This window comes from Symphalangus syndactylus, chromosome 7, assembly GCF_028878055.3.
Source record: "Symphalangus syndactylus isolate Jambi chromosome 7, NHGRI_mSymSyn1-v2.1_pri, whole genome shotgun sequence".
NCBI lineage: Eukaryota > Metazoa > Chordata > Mammalia > Primates > Hylobatidae > Symphalangus > Symphalangus syndactylus.
Window position 1 is genome coordinate 93816516 of NC_072429.2, and position 18777 is coordinate 93835292.

The 18777-nt window shown below is 38.7% G+C and overlaps 1 protein-coding gene and 1 non-coding gene across 4 annotated transcripts in view; both read right to left on the reverse strand.

Moving 5' to 3' along the window:
- Nucleotides 1-15628, reverse strand: part of CFAP418 (cilia and flagella associated protein 418) — a 29387-nt gene extending 13759 nt beyond the window's left edge. Inside the window, exons 1-4 of one of the 3 annotated variants that reach the window (XM_055286829.2) lie at nucleotides 14924-15628; nucleotides 9571-9658; nucleotides 6349-6413; nucleotides 5721-5786 (exon numbers count right to left, since the gene is read on the reverse strand). In XM_055286829.2, the coding sequence (XP_055142804.1) occupies nucleotides 5721-5786; nucleotides 6349-6413; nucleotides 9571-9658; nucleotides 14924-15417 (713 nt within the window). In that variant the 5' untranslated portion in view covers nucleotides 15418-15628. The remainder of the gene's footprint in view (nucleotides 1-5720; nucleotides 5787-6348; nucleotides 6414-9570; nucleotides 9659-14923) is intronic. The other 2 variants (XM_055286828.2, XM_055286830.2) reach the window with 2 other exon arrangements.
- On the reverse strand, nucleotides 15546-15627 carry TRNAS-AGA (transfer RNA serine (anticodon AGA)). Its single transcript has one exon. It is a non-coding gene; the product is annotated as a tRNA-Ser (tRNA).
- Nucleotides 15629-18777: the final 3149 nt, after the last annotated feature.

Here is an 18777-nt window from a genome sequence, read left to right on the forward strand (position 1 = left end):
ACTGCTACGATTTACTCTATTAGATCATAATTAGTACCAGTCTATGGAATAATCCAGTCTTGCAAGTTGTTTAAAAAATAATTGAGAGTAAAATTCGATTGGCTTGAAAATGCCTTCATTTTATCTGTAGTACTTATTACTGCCACCATGCTTCCTACTACTACTCTCTCCCCTTTTCCACCAACAAGTGAAACACAAATCTTTTTCTAAAATCTAAAGTCATTCAGCATTACCTCAAGCCAGAGTTATATCTAGAAATCAAACAATGCAAATAGGCAGGATAGATTCAACTTCCTTTATGCCCTGGCCATGTAAATCAGTACTCTTTTCAGGGCTGAAATATATTTCTCTTTCATAACTATGTACATAAAAGCATATCTAATATAAAGTCATGACTCCAGTGAAAGACAAACTGTCAGGTCTTTCCCTCTAAAATGTAGAGGGAATCACACATAAGATGTCACCAAGAGCTTTGTTCTTTTGCCCAGCTAAAAGTAGAATTCACTATTTTAAAGATGTTTATGACAGGAATGCCCCAAATCCAACCCAATATAATCTTCTGCCCAGACACTGTGGTTCTCTGTTAAATCCTATCAGATCTACACAATGGGACTACAGAAACTTGATGTTTGGACAGTTTGAAGATAACAGCAGTTCCAACAGGAACATCAGCTAAGATTCTTCCCATATTACATGGCTTTCTGCTAAGTGGTATAATAGAAAGCATAATGGATTAGGAATCAAGTAACCAATTTGAATCCTTGCTTTGTAATAATTGATATGACCTTGAGCAAGGCACCTTATTTGGGAGTCATTCTTAACAACTTTCTTTCTTACCTTCCTTAGTCAATCACTGAATTCTGTCAATTCTATATTCTAAATATTTCAAATTTGACCTTTTCCCTAAAGCCATTGCTACCACGCAGGTCACAGCTCCCATCTTCTCTTTCCTGGACCACTCTAACTACTGCCCGTTGACTAGTCTTCCTGTGTCCTTTCCTGTCTTGCCCCTCCAACTCCCAAGCCATTTTCTGCACAGCAGCCAACATGACTTTTTTAAGAAACACAAATCTGGCCCATTGCACACAGGACATACTTTTTCCAAAATCCTCCAAAGGATTACAGGACCCTAAGCCAAATGTCCCTCCACTCTCTCTCCAGCCCAATCAGTGGCCATTCTTTCCCTACTCATGATGCTCCAGCATGGCCAGATACTCTCTGTTCCTTCCACCAGAGGAACACCCCCAGCTCCTCCCCTTCTCAGGGAGCTTCTAAACATGTGTGTGCTCTGGCTCCAATGGTCACCTCTCTTAGTCTAACTCCTACTCATTTTTCATATTGTGGTTTGATTATCTGCTCAGAGAAGTATTCCCTGACCCTTCATATTAGTTAGAGTGTCTATTATCTATGCTTATAGTATCCCATACTTTCCCTTTATGTCACATATCAAGTGGAAAATAAATACTTATTTGTGGAATGATCTATTTAAAGCCTATCTCCTCATCTAGACTGAAAGCTCATTGAAGACAGGAGGTGTCCATTTATTTGTTCACCAAAATTTGTTCATTTAATCCTTAGGACTTAATATGTGTTTGATGAATTTAACACAAGTACCTCAATCTCTTCATTTATAAAATGGAGGTAAAAATTCTCGATCAGCATCTTGGGGTTTTCTCTTGTGGAGCAGGTAAGTCAATATGCATATATAAAAAGTGCTCTGGACAGTATAAAGTACTTCACACATAGAATTTGCATACGCAGATGAACACGTGTTTATCTTTCTATGGGTACAAATTCTGTGTCATGAAAGGGGCAACTAATAAAAAATCTGTGAATACATTTACCTGCGCATATATATGCAACTGGTATCTCTTCTTACAGCTGTGCAGGAGGTAGAAATCAGGTATAATTGATTTCGGCATCCCACTTGGACTAATAGTCTGTGATAGGAGCCTCGAGCTATGAAAACAGGCTGTTCTTTGGTTTACTGAAATTCCATCTAGCATAGATTTTGTCTGTGCTAGAACTAAATCAAAGTACACACAAAGTATTTCATATATAAGAAAATCTTAATGAAATGTTTTTTAGAAGTAAACCAGAATGTATTTTTTTAAAAGATCATTTGTAAAAACAGAAGGCACCTATAAGTATATGTATTTCCTGAGATAAAATGGAAAACTAGTAGTAGAATAAAGATTCTTGTCCCTGAGATATAACATAACAAGAAAGCAGGACTAATGGATGAGAAAGACACCTTAATTAGAAGCCAGTGTGCCTGCAGTACCTAGCTGTCTTTTGCACCATAGTCATAGTTTTCATGTATTATTTCATTTAATCCTCAGAGTATCTCCATGAAATATGTTTAGTTTTTAAGAGTGAGGAAACAGGTTTTAGAAGATAACATCCCTTCTTAAGGCTTCAGAGCTTGTAAGTGGCAGAGTGAGGCTTTGAACTCAGGCATTCTGTCATCAGAGCCCTTCCATTTCATGCCACAGGAGTAATCATTTGCTTCTTTGTTCCTCACTGGCCAGTGTTTTGCCTTTTATTGATAAGCTAGCACAGGGTTTAGGACATGGGCATTCAATGGATTAAAAAACAGAAAAAATTCAAATAGAAAAATCAATCTGCAGTATGTGAATTAAACAGATAAGGCAGCAGGAGACATGCATTAGAAGGGAGTGTTGTTCCAGATAGGGAATAAATGTAAATATACTCAGACACAGAAAAACATAAGTGGAAAGTACAGAATGACAAGCGTCCCAGTGGAAGTGGAATATCTGACCCAGGCTTTAATTGGAGCTGAAGGAACTAAAGGGAGAAGAGGAACAACAAGGATAACAATTTGGTAAAGCAAATAGTGAGTTTAGAGTTAATGTGAGACAAATGGCAACTCTCACTTCCCTTCTGAATAGAGGAGAGGCACCCAAAATAATATTTTAGGGATATTATCTTGAATGCTATATGTGGGTGATACTAGAAAAGATGGAAGTGGATGATAACTGGGAAACTGCTGCTGTGGTTCATGGGTGACTTGACAGATGCCTGGAATAGAGGAGGCATGGCTCTGACAATGACAGAGATGAGTCTCAATTGAGTGGAGACAGGTAATTTGGGATTGATAGCAACAACACTAAATTCACCTCTACAGGCAGTTTGTATCTCTAATTTTTTTGTACAGAGAGTCCTTGACACATAATGGTTCAATTACTATTAATTCTTCTTTATAGCTCTAACAGTAGGTAACATTCCAGTGGATTTATATTAGCCTGTTGGCTGCCTGGTGTTCCCATATAAGGCTTCTCCAGACTCCTAATTTCACTTTCGTCCTATAGCCCTACCTTCTGGGCATCGTTCTTGGATGTAGGCTGGCACCACCACAACCCTCCAACAATGTTTTTTTTAACTCCCACTTCTATTATTCAATACAATTAATTTGCCACAGTGATGTTTTGGTCAATGATGGGCCACATATACAACAGTGGTCCTATAGAATTATAACGGAGCTGAAAAATTCCTACTCCTAGTTACATCATAGCTGTCCTATATAGCACAATGCTTACTCATGTGTTTGTGGTGATGCTGATGTAAACAAACCTACTGAGCTGCCAGTTGTATAAAAGTAGTGCATACAATTATGTATAGTACATAATACTTGATAATGATAATAAACTATGTTACTAGTTCATGCTTTTATTATGCTATACTTTGAATCATTATTTGAGAATGTACTCCTTCTACTTATTAAAAAAAGTTAACTGTAAAACAGCCTCAGGCAGGTCCTTCAGGAGGTATTTCAGAAGAAGGTACTGTTATTATGAGAGGACAGCCCCACGCGTGTTGTACCCCCGCAACAAAGACCTTCTAGTGGGGCAAGATGTGGAGGTGCAGGACAGTGATATGGATGATCCAGACCCTGTATAGGCCCAGGCTAATGTGAGTGTTGTGTCTTCACTTTTAACAAAAAAGTTTAAAAAGTAAAAAACAGGGACGGGCGCGGTGGCTCACGCCTGTAATCCCAGCACTCTGGGAGGCCGAGGTGGACGGATCATGAGGTCAGGAGATGGAGACCATCCTGGCTAACATAGTGAAACCCCGTCTCTACTAAAAATACAAAAAATTAGCCAGGTGTGGTGGCGGGCGCCTGTAGTCCCAGCTACTCGGGAGGCTGAGGCAGGAGAATGGCGTGAATCCGGGAGGCAGTGCTTGCAGTGCGCCGAGATTGCGCCACTGCACTCCAGCCTGGGTGACAGCGAGACTCCGTCTCAAAAAAAAAAAAGTAAAAAACAATGAAACAACAGAAAAAAGCTTATAGAATAAGGATACAAAGAAAGAAAATATTTTAATATAGCTGTAAAATGTTTGTGTTTTAAATTGTTATTAAAAAAGAATCAAAAGATAAAAAAATTAAAAAGTTTATAAATGAAAAGTTTCAGTAAGCTAAGGTTAATATTATTAAAGACTTTTAAAAGTAAACTTAGTGTAGCCTAAGCTACAGTGTTCATAAAGTCTATACTAGTGTAATGTCCTAGGCTTTCACAGTCACTCACCACTCACTCACTCACTCACTCACTCAGAGCAACTTCCAGTCCTGCAAGCTCCGTCCATGCTAAGTGCCCTATACAGCTGTACCATTTGAAAAATCTTTTACAATGTATTTTTGCTGTGCCTTTTTAATATTTAGATACACAAATATTTACCATTGTGTTACCACTGCCTACAGTATTCAGTGCAGTTACATGCTACACAGGTTTTGTAGCCTAGTAGTATGTAGTAGGCTAGTATACCACCTAGCCTGGGTCTGTAGTAGGCTATATCATCTAGGTTTGTGTAAGTACACTCTATGATGTTTGTACGTGAGGAAGTCACCTAATGACATATTTCTCAGAATGTATCCTTGTTGGTGACACTTGACTATGTAACAGTTATCCCTCCAGAAATGTGGTCAACATGCAATCATATAACTTCGGCCATTCTTTCTTAAAAAATTAACAGAAAATAAGTGTTTTAGAAATAACTAGATAAAAGTATTTTAATAAAGTAAGCTAGGTAAGTAGGCCTCTGCCAAAAATAGAACCAAAAGCAGCAGGAAAGTAGGGTTTGCTTAAAGCCAAACTGTTTGCCCGTATTATGAAAATGCCAATGGAATGTGCTAGGACTATGGGGCTAATATGGGTTTGGGGTAGGTGGCGTCATGACTATAAGACTGCCCAGAAAGAGGTACTGAGTGAGAAAGCAGAGGTAGGAAGGGCAGGGAAGAGACAAAAAACATAAAGTTTTTGTTTTTGAAATATGTAAACATGTAAAATCAAGCAACTACGCCTGAGAATGTTTTGGGTAATGCAGACCTGTAGCTTTGCATGCTAACTGGCCAAGGCAGTGTGGGTAAGGCATCACGTATCTGCATGGCCACTTTGCTTCCACCGCCTGGAAGGAAGTTCACTCTCCTGTGTCCTGTGGAAACAAAGCTGGGACTGGAGTGATCCAGGCATTTCAAGTGGGGCTTAGAAAAGGGCATAAAATGAATAATACGTACCTAACATCACAGCTTTCAATAGCTATCTCCCAAGAATAAAAAACAAAGAATTCTTAGATTAGCTAATAAAAATACCTCTCCTTATAAAACAGATTGATGCGAAGATGATAAGAACTACATTTTAACAATAGGGCAACCATTTGGAAAAAACCTAGTAAGAAAGCATAATACACTTCTGACAACCTACCTCCATGAAATATTTGTTCCAATCCCACATGGAATAGAGCTTCCACCAAGGTACACTGGACTGCAACTAGATGTGTTCAACAGATGCAAAAATATGAAGTTATAACAAAACATAGGAGAAGTTAATTTGGCCATGTTAAAAAAATTTTTGGTTTTATTGACTTTACGTTCTTGTAATCAAATTGCCTATTTTCCCTAGCAAGCCAACCATTTCAAAGAAGAGATATTTATTGTAGAATCACTGCTTTATTGGATATAACCTATACATTCAGGAACACTCAAGGAGTTAAAATGAGTAAAAGAAAAATGTGTTTGCCAAATAATGTAAGGGACAAAGTAAATACTGAAGAATATAACAGAACATTAATTTTGAGAAACTGTTCACACTTTTTTTAAATGGCAGAAAATTATTTACAATAGCAATAATCCCCCATTTAATTTCCTTTACACAAAGGGGGTCACAGACCATAAGAACACTGAAGATATTGCTATTGGTCTTTCTCCTGAAGGCCAACCAATGCTTTGTTGTTCAATGTCACTGCTGTTTAAATGGTAACAAAATCTCCTAGACTATGCTCATAGTGTTTGCTCAATAGTGTGTATGATTCACCAAAGCAATCTCAACTTACCTTTTACCAAGGCCTTGAATGGAAGCTCTGACAGACGTGTTACCTGAAGATTTAGATTTTAATTTCTGTTAAAAAACCAAAACAATAAAAGGCCATGAGCAACTTAGAAAACTGTAACATGAAAACTAACATTCCTCATAACAAGAATATTTTCTAAATGACTTAAATACAAATTTTGATGGCATCATTTTTAAGTTTCTGAAATAAAAACAATGATCAAAACCTTTTAAAGGCAAAAGGGAAGTAGAATTCCCTAAGGAATGTGCAAATTACTCTACTAACTTTTAGGCTAGGAAACTGATATATTGCCATTATTAGCATGCTAAGATTTAGAGTCACTTTATAACTCTTCAGTTAATATTACAGTTCAATGATTTAATATGAAGGAACTGCTATTTAAAACTTCATTCTAGAAAAATTCAGTTGAGGAGGAAAAAAACCTCAGACTCATTTAAAGGCTGTGAATGTGCGTCATATGAACTAAAATTAAACTAACCAAGCTCCTGTGTAACTTCAGGAATATTAATTTTGATCAAATGGAATGGTATCAACCAATAAATGTTCAAGGAAAATGTAGAACTACCTAGTCACAACCATACAGTAGTTCCTACATGGTTACATAATATCATCATCATTAGCAAGCATTTATTAAGTGTTAACTGGTATATGGTACCAAACAACATAAACCAACCACACACTAGGACCACCGCCAAGGAGAGGAAGTGAGATGGAGAAAAGGCAATTTAAACTATGCAGAGACGTGCCTTCATTTAACATGGTGGGTGAGGAAATTTAATAGAGGCAAAATACTGTTTTACTATGTCTCTCAACTCTTATTTGATGTTAAGCAGAAATGGAAAAAAGTTTGGTACATGTCTGAAAAATAATAATATGCATGAATCTTTCTGTTTGGGGAGCAAGTCTCATGTGCCATCCAGACTCATGCTTATGACTCTAAGCTGGCACACTCTGAGGTTTGTTGTTGGTTCCTGGGCTTTCTTGTGTGGGTCTGGGAACAGTTCAGAAATGCAACAGAATGGGAGAGCAGGAGGTGAGGTGAGGGAGTAGTATTTTCAGGGCATAATATAGCCTCTAATGACAACGTCGGCATAGACCATCTGTTTATCGATGTTTCTTTTGTTAATACATATTTTATTTCCCAATAAATGTTTTACTTAGACCTGCTGTCTCCTTTGAAGGTTGGAAAACTGGACATAATACATAACTAAAAAAGGAAAAGATCATGCTTAAAAATTTATTTCTTCATAATTGTAAGAGCTACTTTTATTTCAAATTAGTGTATCTTAAAGCCAAACCAGAGAAGTACTTATCTTCTTCTGAAACACCTTAACTGAAAAGATAGCGCCTCATATACAGATATGCACCCTATTAGTACTTAATAAATAATGAATTGCTCAGATGATTAATGAAGAGCAACAAAATGATGTAATTTTTTTCTACCATTAATTAGTACTACTAATTGGCATTACTATTCAGTGCTTACGCACTTACTTGGTACTTAGGAAGTATTCTGTTTGCAGGGTACAGGTGACCCTTGAACAACATGGGTTTCAACTGCACAAGTCCACTTATATGTGGAATTTTTCCAATCAAACAAGGATCAAAAATACAGTATTTGTGGCATGTGAAACCCCACATACGGAGGGCCAACTTTTCATATAGGTGGGTTCTGTAAGGCTGACTGTGGAACTTGACTATGTATGGATTTTGGTATATGTGGGGGTCCTGGAACCAATCCCTTGAGTATACCAAGGAATGACTGTATTTAATATTGCTATTGTGTTTACATATTATTCAACTTGGCATCTGCTTATTAATTTACTTCAGGTGAATTGAAAAAGTTTAATTTTCTAAAATCTATACTAGTCATTTGATTTTTAGTCTGGGTAACAAAAATATAAGTGGTCCCTATCCATATTCTTACCACAACCATTACCTAGGTATTTTCAGTCCGCTGTTTTGCTTTTATCTTCCCTATCCTTTAAAAAACAAAACTCTGGTACTATAGTTATTTCTTAAATTTTTTTGTGATCTTTGTAAATTAGACTTCTATTTTTGTACCTTTCTTTTAAATCTAACAGATAATGCTTGAAACACACCGTACTGATAAAAATTAAAATACATAAATTCTCATATACTGCCCAGTACGAAAAATGTTAAGTGATAAAGTCACTTTGGAAAACAATTTGGCAATGGGTAGAAAAGTTGAAGATGAGCACACCTTATGACCTAGGAATTCCTCTTCTAGCTTTATACACCCTACAGAAACTTCTGTATATGGGTAAAAGAAGCCATGTAAAGATATCTAATGAAGGCGTAATCACTGGTTTTCCCTGTGTACATGTTAAAATTTGTATGCCTTTTCTCTGATTAAAAAAAGGTATCTGATGAAGCATTATTTGTAATAGCAAACAACTGAGCACCCTCTAAATGTCCATCATCATGGAAGTGGATAAACTGTGGCAGAGTTATACAATGGACTACTGTACACAGTTATAATTGTTTATGGTTATGTGCATATGTAATAAAAGTATAAATGTATGGATGGAAAGGATAAATGGTTATCTTTGGGAAGGGAGGCAATAGAGTAGGATTTAGAGAGGTCTTAAACTATATCTTTAATTTGTACTTCTTTTTTTTTAAAAAAAGGTCCAGTAAAGCAAATATGGCAAAACATTAATATATGTTTAATATGGGTGGCTGTCATGGTATGTTCAGTATATAGGTTGCTGTTATATTATTTTGTGAACTTTTTATGCAACTAAAGTAGACACATAAACATTTAAAAAACTGAAATATCAACAATTTAGTCATTGCTTCATGGGATAAGAGCAACGGCATTGCATGTGAGGTGCTAAGCACATTCGTATAATGAAAGCTGTTCGTTTTTGGCCTTTTAGAAAAGTGTCCTCAGAGACTACAAATAAATACAAGTGACCAGCTTGATGTGTGAGTTGACTTCTATGCTAATAGCTTTTCTAATTTGTTATTCTTACTGAGAAATGCACAGGGAAACACATACTGAGAGTTTCTAATATTTTACTGCTTCTACAGCTCTTTAAGTGTAATAATTTCTTGAAGTAATTGTATTTCTCAGAATTCAAAAGATAATGAGTAGCTACTTGCGTTGTCTTTAAGACTATTCTAAACATGTCTTGAAATAATGACAGAATTACTACATATTTATAACACTTGACTTACAGAGGGTTTTTTGTCCAAGTTGGGCTCTTCAAATATTTCATTAATAAGACTGTCAAGATCATCTTCTTTTTTAAATGTTTCCATTGATCTGAAAAGAAAACATACACAAAGAAAACTTACCTGAGGTTTATGAGCAGATAAAGCTAGTATCAGAAGAGTTTTGCTTAAAGTCCATTATTAAAGCTGATAATACAAAGATAAAAGTGATTTTAATTTTTTTCACTGTGGATATAGTCTAAGTTTGTTGAGACAAAGATATACTTTATCAGGTACAAATTCACATATGTTCTCTACTATTACATACTTGATATTACATACTTCAGACATTTACAGCTATACACATTATATTCAAGAGAAAGCTGGGTATGTACTTACCTAAATTACATAAAGCATGTATTTAATACAAAATACGTACAATAAGCAGAACCTGATACTATAAACAAAGATAATTTTAACGAGTCTTCCTGACTTTTCCCCTAAAGGTTGCATTGTAAGTCAACCATATCTCTTTACTAGAGGGGCCAAAGGTCATGTAATCAAATGACCACCCCCACCCCCAAAAAAGGTGCTATTTGTTAGACAGAATATCTCAACTACTCAACTACCTCTACCTTCTGCAGGCAAAGCCATTACTGGATTATTAATACAAACCACTACGGCACAGAACTTCTATTTAATAGCTGATGCTAAATAGCTAATAGCTAAATAGTATTTGCTGAATACTTACTATAACCCAGGCATTGTCCTTAGTCTTTACATGAATATATCTTTATTTAACCCCAGTTTTATAGATGAAGAAAAGGCACTGAGAGATTCAAAAATCTGTTCAAGGTCATATAAATAGTGGGAGAAAAGGCTTGGAATTGAATCTAGGGCAGTCCGTGCACTTAATACTATACAAGATTAACTTTGTTTAGCGTTTATATGAAGTAGATGCTGTACATCAACTTTATAACTTCATTATTTGTTTTAGAAGACAAGTTTTTTAGTCAAACTCTCTAATTTCAGAAATGTATTTACTCTGACAATTTTTAACATAGGCCTTCTTCATTACATCTTGGAGTAAAATAATTTAACCTGATATAAGAAAAGCAAGAGATGGCTGCCTACTACCTAATGGTTGATTCTGTCTCCAGGCTTAGCCTCTTCAGTTGTACTGTAACTTTTACCCTTAATGTCTTTCACTGTATACTGGTTTCTTCCTTTGACTTAGAAGTATGCTCAAGGCTTGCTTCTTCAAAGAGACACTTCAAAAAACCCCTCTCTTGAAGCTGCCACCCTTTCTTACTCACTACTGAAGAATAGTCTATATCCACAATTTCTACTTCCTTACAAGTAGACTAGATTTAGAATCAGTTGGGTGCTAATCCTAGATGGGGGTTTCTCAGCCTTGGAACTATGGACATTTTGGGTCAGATAATTCTCTGGGGTATGTATGTGGGGGCAGGAGACTGTTGTATATTGCAGGATGTTTTACAGCATCTACCCACTAGATGCTATTAAATAATAGCACACCCTTCTCCAGGTGCGACAATAAAAAATGTCTCCAGACATTGCCAAATGCCCCTTGGGTGGCAAAATCATCACCAGTCTAGAGGTACTGACCTAGTTTAAATTATTTAATCTCTCTGAAACTCAAATATTTTATCTATAAAAATGATATCTAGATGACTATTTAAAATTTCTTTCAGGTATAATATTCTACTTCTGGCTTCTAATCCCTCAACTATAGTGAAACTCTTCTCTCGAAGGTTTCCACTGCCCAAATCACTACAATATAATGGTGGTTCTCAGTTCCAATCCTCTTTAATCTTTCAGAAGCATCTGACACTGTTGGGTACCAATTCCTTATATTTCTTTTTCGATAAGAGGTTGCTAAGATATCCTCTTAAAATTCTCTCCTTTGGCTTTCAGGACATACTTTCCGGGTTCTCCTCCCTCATGCAATTTCACGATTTCAACAATCAGATGCATCCAAACTCTACCAACCTAATCAGTACTGTTACAGATCCAAATTACCAGCTTACCTAAGATTCTGGTCTGTTCTTAGATCACACAATTTCACAATGCCTACACTTGCCTATGCTTTGCTATAGTAATAACAATAAAGTCAACATTTCATTGAGAACTCATAATTTTAAAAGACTGTATAAGACTTTTTTTGGTCTTTTGATGTGATAATAATCTCAATCAAATGTTAATAAGCTTTTACTGGTTCCCTTTCTGACTCTATTTCTGACATTCTAATCTTTTAAAGATATAGTTTCTGCTGAAAATAAAACATATTCAAAATAAAATATAAACACTTAAACCTATAATTAAATGTGAGAGGTATTATATAGAAAGCTTAAATCTAGATCTACTATGTCCTTGGGATTTAGCAATATGACTTTAGGCAAGTAACTAAGCATTGATTTGGTCAGTGAAATGGGGATAATAGTATTCACCGCATGGGGTTGTGAAGATTAAATGAAATAACATATATAAAGCACTTAGCATACAGAAAGAGCTCAATAAATGTTGGCTGTTATTATAGCTATCATCTAGAAAGCTATATTATCTTTAAATATTCCCATCTGTATCATCCTGAACAACTTTATTCCTATTGCAGTTCTTCTCAACCCACATCTTTTTTTATTTTTTAACGAATCACATTATTTCTTTTTATCATTTTGAACACTCCAACAAATTGCATGTTTTGACCTCTTACATTAGCAGTTGTTCCTGGTATCCAGATGTAGCATGGTCATTTATAGTATTATTTGCAAAGCTATCATTTTAAGAGGTAATATCAGTATTTTAACTCTTATAAAGATACAGGTTACACTGCTATACAATTAGTAGGTAATCTCCTGTTAATAAATTCAAACATAAATTGCTTCCTAGCTTCTAAGTATCAATTTTGGCTCAAGGAAAAATTTTAATGTAACATTATAAAACAGGTTGGGACTATATTTGGTATAAGGTTTAGGCCCTTTGTTGCTGTTTTTTGTACAATTTACAACTACATTGCCAGATGAAAAGTTTCAATATAAATGACAGCAGTACTGTTTCACTACGGCTTTTATGTTACTTAGTGCTAAAAAAATCTAATGTATTAAGGTGAGCTGAGGTACTAGAAACATTATGCATGAATTTTAGTAGAGCAAGAACAGGCATGACACAACCCATGGTTGGAGAAGATCCACATAAATAGTCCTTTCCATTTTGAGCAGCTTGCTTCAATACATCCTGCCCCTCCGCATGCTAGTTCTCCTAAGATGAACAGCTCTGAAAAGCTCCTTGATAGACTGGCTCTATCCCCTAGAAGGACAAACGAAAAGTACTAAGGCAATTGCAAAGCAACACTGTTGTGGAATAGGGATGGTAGATGTGCTAATAGATACATAAGGAATTCCAGTATACAAGATAATAAAAGTTAATGACAGTGATATTTACAACATCCAGCCAAATGAGTGTTAGCCCATTCATAGTAATTACAGTTGTCTCTAATTTTTGTTTTAAAATGCTGCTCAGAACTCAACTAATTTTTAGAAATTTTGTTTATGTACTCCTTTAGAATTTTTTCGATGCTTTTATCTTCGCCGAGTGAATTTTTATAAATAAATGTCACTGACCGGGCGCGGTGGCTCACGCCTGTAATCCCAGCACTTTGGGAGGCCGAGGCGGGTGGATCACGAGGTCAGGAGATCGAGACCATCCTGGCTAACACGGTGAAACCCCGTCTCTACCAGAAATACAAAAAATTAGCCAGGCGTGGTGGCGGGCGCTTGTAGTCTCAGCTACTCGGGAGGCTGAGGCAGGAGAACGGCGTGAACCTGGGAGGCGGAGCTTGCAGTGAGCTGAGATGGGCCACTGCACTCCAGCCTGGGCGACAGAGCGAGACTCCGTCTCAAAACAAATAAAAATAAAAATAAAAATAAATAAATGTCACTGGAGGTAAGCCAGGTGAACTGGATAGTAACAGAGTTGGATAATACTTTGGGAAATCACACATACACACACCAAAAAACCAAAACCAAACCAAAGATGCAGCAAAAAAATTAACGGAGATGACGTTCTTAGACTGATCCAAAGTTGCCTCCGTGTAATTTCACAAGGGTTTCCAAAATATTCTAGGCAAGAGGCAATTTCCAAAAGATTCTAGCAAGAGTTACTGAAGGACAATATTCTTATGCAAACATTTTTTTTTTTTTTTTGAGGGGTTGTGCGGGAAATGAGGAAGTGAAGGAAATCCTATTATTTAATAATTACATGGAGGAAAAACGACTGGTAAATTTGAAAGGTAGTTTTTAGATCAAAACCCAAAATACTTAAGAAATGTCCTTAAATTTCCATATGTATGTCTGGCACCCTTAACTAGGGGGCCATGGAGAGAAGGAAGGTAGACGGTTTAATGTTCACAATAACTAACCCTTTTGTCATGAATCTAATCTCATCTTAACTCCCTGAGTTAAAAAAATAAAACAAACTGAGTCAGGTGCGATGGCTCACAACTGTAATCCTAGCACTTAGGGGAGGCAGAGGCGGGAGGACAGCTTGAACTCAGGAGGACAGCTTGAACTCAGGAGTTCAAGACCAGCCTGGCCAACACAGAGAGACTCTGTCTCTACAGAAAATACAAATTAACCGGGCGTGGTGGCTCGTGCCTGTAATCCCAGCTAGGGTAGGCCAAGGTGGGCGGATCTTTGAACCGGGGAGTTGGAGGCTGCTGTGAGCTACGATCGCGCCACTGCACTCCAGCCTGGGCGACAGAGCGAGACTCCATCTCAAAAAATAAACAACAAAACTGAGCTAAAGACAGAAACAGGATTGGCCTGGGGAGTGGGGTCTGAGGCAATGGGATGAGGTTGTCTAACAGGACACCTCACAGGGAGATGAGAATCGCTTGGCCACACAGAGGCAAAATCTGGCCGAGGTCACCACAGCCCTCTCGGGGTTAAGAACGGGCGCCTAGAAAGAGCAAGACTCCGTCTCAAAAAAAAAAAAAAAAAAAAAAGAACGGGGCGCCTGGGGGGTATCCTGGTCCCCGACTAGAACCTCCTAGGCGCTGGCAGCCAGAAACAGGGTGAAGGAGATTGGCGCGGGCTGCAGGCTCTGCTGGCGGGGCGGGGCCAGCCCTCTGGGGCCTGCCGTGGGGCGGAGTCTGCGCTGAGTGACGAGATGCCAGAATCCGCGTAGAGGGTCGAGCAATGCGCTGCCGCGGAGGGTAGGGCGCTGAGGGTCTGAACCCTGATGCAAGGAGGGGCTGGAGGTCGCGGGCACGTTTCTTTTGGGTTGGGCGGCGGAGGGGCAGCTCTAGGACCTGGAGCAGGGCTTTACCAGAACAGTCCACCCCTCCCGCCCCGTTAACCTGAGATTCTCTTTCGCCTCGGCTTGGTTCCGGTCGCTACTGTGGGTGCCGCCGCCGCAACCTTTGGGCTGCTCGACCATGCCCCGTCTTAGAAGGTCAGGTGTGCAAAACTTGGACTCGACTTCATCCAAGAGCTCGTCCAGGTCCTCCGCCATCTTGAATCGCCTGGCCTTTTCCCCTCCAATCGCCGAGGCTCCGGTGGTTTCCAGGGGTAACGCGGGGAGCCGGCGGGCTCCCACCCCGTTAGGCGTCCCCGCGCATGCGCACCGCTTCCCGTGGCAACCGGGCGCCCACGAGGGCTCGCGGCAGAGAACGCTGTGGGTTCGTGAGGGGTGGGCGCATGCAGGGACAGAGTTCGGAGCTGTCTCTGCCCTGTGTCTGTGTGACTCGGGATGCTTTGCATTTCTTCCTTTCAGCTTGTCTGGCGTGGTTCCTCCCGTCTCCCCCTCCCGGGCCCACGTTGTAACCACAAACACGCTTTCTCGCCCCTTCATTCCCTCCTCTCCCGTTTGGGTCCCTGTTGTGTTTCAGCCGTTTGTAAATTCCTGAAATCTGTGGAAGGTTTGAGCAGAACGCTTTAAAACACAAAAAGTAAGTGTTGACGGCAAAAAGCTGACGTTGCCGTAGTCGGCAGGATTCGAACCTGCGCGGGGAGACCCCAATGGATTTCTAGTCCATCGCCTTAACCACTCGGCCACGACTACTGGCTGTGTAAATTTTCGCGTTGAGAATGCATGTAGACTCTGCACAAGTGCCTGCTGCAGCAACAGGCACGTTTTGATCTGGAGGAAACCATTACTGAGCTGTTCTGTTAAGAGCATATTTGAATGTTACGTCGCTCATCATTTTACAATTTGTAAAACTCTTAGAACGTATCCCGTCCAACTCTTTGTTGGAAAAAACGGAAATTCTAATTAAATCCGAGAGAGAGAGAGAGACAGAGAGAGAGATGCATGCTCAAAACTATTGCATACCCACCTGCTTGCACAATGTTGGAGCCATTTCCACGATAGAACCAGGAACCGGGTAGGGTCCAACCAGCTTCCCGGCTTCCTTGTGGGGCTGCCAGTTCCACTCCTTCGCCTTTCTCTTTGACAAACGGCTCCCAGGACTATCTTTTCACCCATTATACATTAAAAAGCTATTACCCAGCGATTTAAATTCACTCTGCAGGGTCAGACAGTCCCACCGTGCCATAAAAGCACTACTTTGAAAAGTGTAAAGCGTGATACAAGTGTAAGGTATTGTAAATGGCATTCTTAATAAACACTGTCCACAGTTTAACCTGTGTTTTGGGTATTTCTAAAGTGGTGTAGCAAAGAGGTTGGTACCCTTGGGAACTCTGGAGATAGTTTGATCCAGATGATTTGTTTGTTCAAAGTATCTTTTAAGGTCCCTGAAGAGCAACATGTAGTGGTGTGCTGGAGCCAATGGGACATGCTCACTCCTACCCACTGATAAATTTTCAAGGATTTTGGGAGCTAGTTGTTAAATGCAACTATTATTAAATATTAAATTATGCAAACTTGCAATTACATTATATTAAAAGCAAATATGATACTCAAAATTCACATTCTAGTGATTCCACTACCTTTTACTATTATTTATAAATATAATTGAGATTGTTTACATCTGAAAGACTTTCTCCCTTTAACTTTCCATTCAGTGATGTCACTTGGGAAGCTTGAAATGAGCCATAGTGGGTGTTATTTACATGAAGGAAATTGCAAATGTGACAAAGCAGGGCTTTTTATCCCTAGGAGATGAAAGATACTTTGAACAAACAAATCATCTAGATCAAACTGTCATTTAGTAGCACACCCCATGTTACCATCAGACCAACTGTGAATATTCCCAGCAAGGCAATACTCCCCTTTTCTGCAGGGCTGCTCTAGTTATTGTCTCTGAATCTTTGTTGTAGCTATTAGAATCCTGGCATAAACACACACACACACACACACATAAATATGCATATAAACATATATATATATATTTATTTACACACACAGGGGAAACTAACATTTTTATGCAAAATACTTAACATTGAGCACTGACCACTCAGATCAGACACTGTCAGGATGCTTAAGTAGTATCCTAGAGGCCCCCTGACATGTGTTACCCTTGTAGTCAGAGTAGAGAACTCTAGAGGGTGGGGAGACAATGTTGGGGCAAGGAGGGGACTCGGACACTAGTTATTTGTCTAGAATCCTGGCATATTCTATGATTTCCAACTAATTAATTTTTTTTTTATTATACTTTAGGTTTTAGGGTACATGTGCACAACGTGCAGGTTTGTTACATATGTATCCATGTGCCATGTTGATTTCCTGCACCCATTAACTCGTCATTTAGCATTAGGTATATCTCCTAATGCTGTCCCTCCCCCCTCCCCCCACCCCACAACAGTCCCCGGAGTGTGATGTTCCCCTTCCTGTGTCCATGAGTTCTCATTGTTCAATTCCCACCTATGAGTGAGAACATGCAGTGTTTGGTTTTTTGTCCTTGCGATAGTTTACTGAGAATGATGGTTTCCAGTTTCATCCATGTCCCTACAAAGGACACGAACTCATCATTTTTTATGGCTGCATAGTATTCCATGGTGTGTATGTGCCACATTTTCTTAATCCAGTCTATCGTTGTTGGACATTTGGGTTGGTTCCAACTCTTTGCTATTGTGAATAGTGCCACAATAAACATATGTGTGCATGTGTCTTTATAGCAGCATGATTTATAGTCCCTTGGGTATATACCCAGTAATGGGATGGCTGGGTCAAATGGTATTTCTAGTTCTAGATCCCTGAGGAATGGCCACACTGACTTCCACAATGGTTGAACTAGTTTACAGTCCCACCAACAGTGTAAAAGTGTTCCTATTTCTCCACATCCTCTCCAGCACCTGTTGTTTCCTGCTTTTTTAATGATGGCCATTCTAACTGGTGTGAGATGGTATCTCACTGTGGTTTTGATTTGCATTTCTCTGATGGCCAGTGATGATGAGCATTTCTTCATGTGTTTTTCGGCTGCATAAATGTCTTCTTTTGAGAAGTGTCTGTTCATGTCCTTTGCCCACTTTTTGATGGGGTTGTTTGTTTTTTTCTTGTAAATTTGTTTGAGTTCATTGTAGATTCTGGATATTAGCCCTTTGTCAGATGAGTAGGTTGCAAAAATTTTCTCCCATTCTGTAGGTTGCCTGTTCACTCTGATGGTAGTTTCTTTTGCTGTGCAGAAGCTCTTTAGTTTAATTAGATCCCATTTGTCAATTTTGGCTTTTGTTGCCATTGCTTTTGGTGTTTTAGACATGAAGTCCTTGCCCACGCCTATGTCCTGAATGGTATTGCCTAGGTTTTCTTGTAGGATTTTAATGGTTTTAGGTCTAACATTTAAGTCTTTAATCCATCTTGAATTAATTTTTGTATAAGGTGTAAGGAAGGGATCCAGTTTCAGCTTTCTACATATGGCTAGCCAGTTTTCCCAGCACCATTTATTAAATAGGGAATCCTTTCCCCATTTCTTATTTTTGTCAGGTTTGTCAAAGATCAGATAGTTGTAGATATGCGGCATCATTTCTGAGGGCTCTGTTCTGTTCCATTGATCTATGTCTCCGTTGTGGTACCAGTACCATGCTGTTTTGGTTACTGTAGCCTTGTAGTATAGTTTAAAGTCAGGTAGCGTGATGCCTCCAGCTTTGTTCTTTTGGCTTAGGATTGACTTGGCAATGCGGGCTCTTTTTTGGTTCCATATGAACTTTAAAGTAGTTTTTTCCAATTCTTTGAAGAAAGTCATTGGTAGCTTGATGGGGATGGCATTGAATCTATAAATTACCTTGGGCAGTATGGCCATTTTCACGATATTGA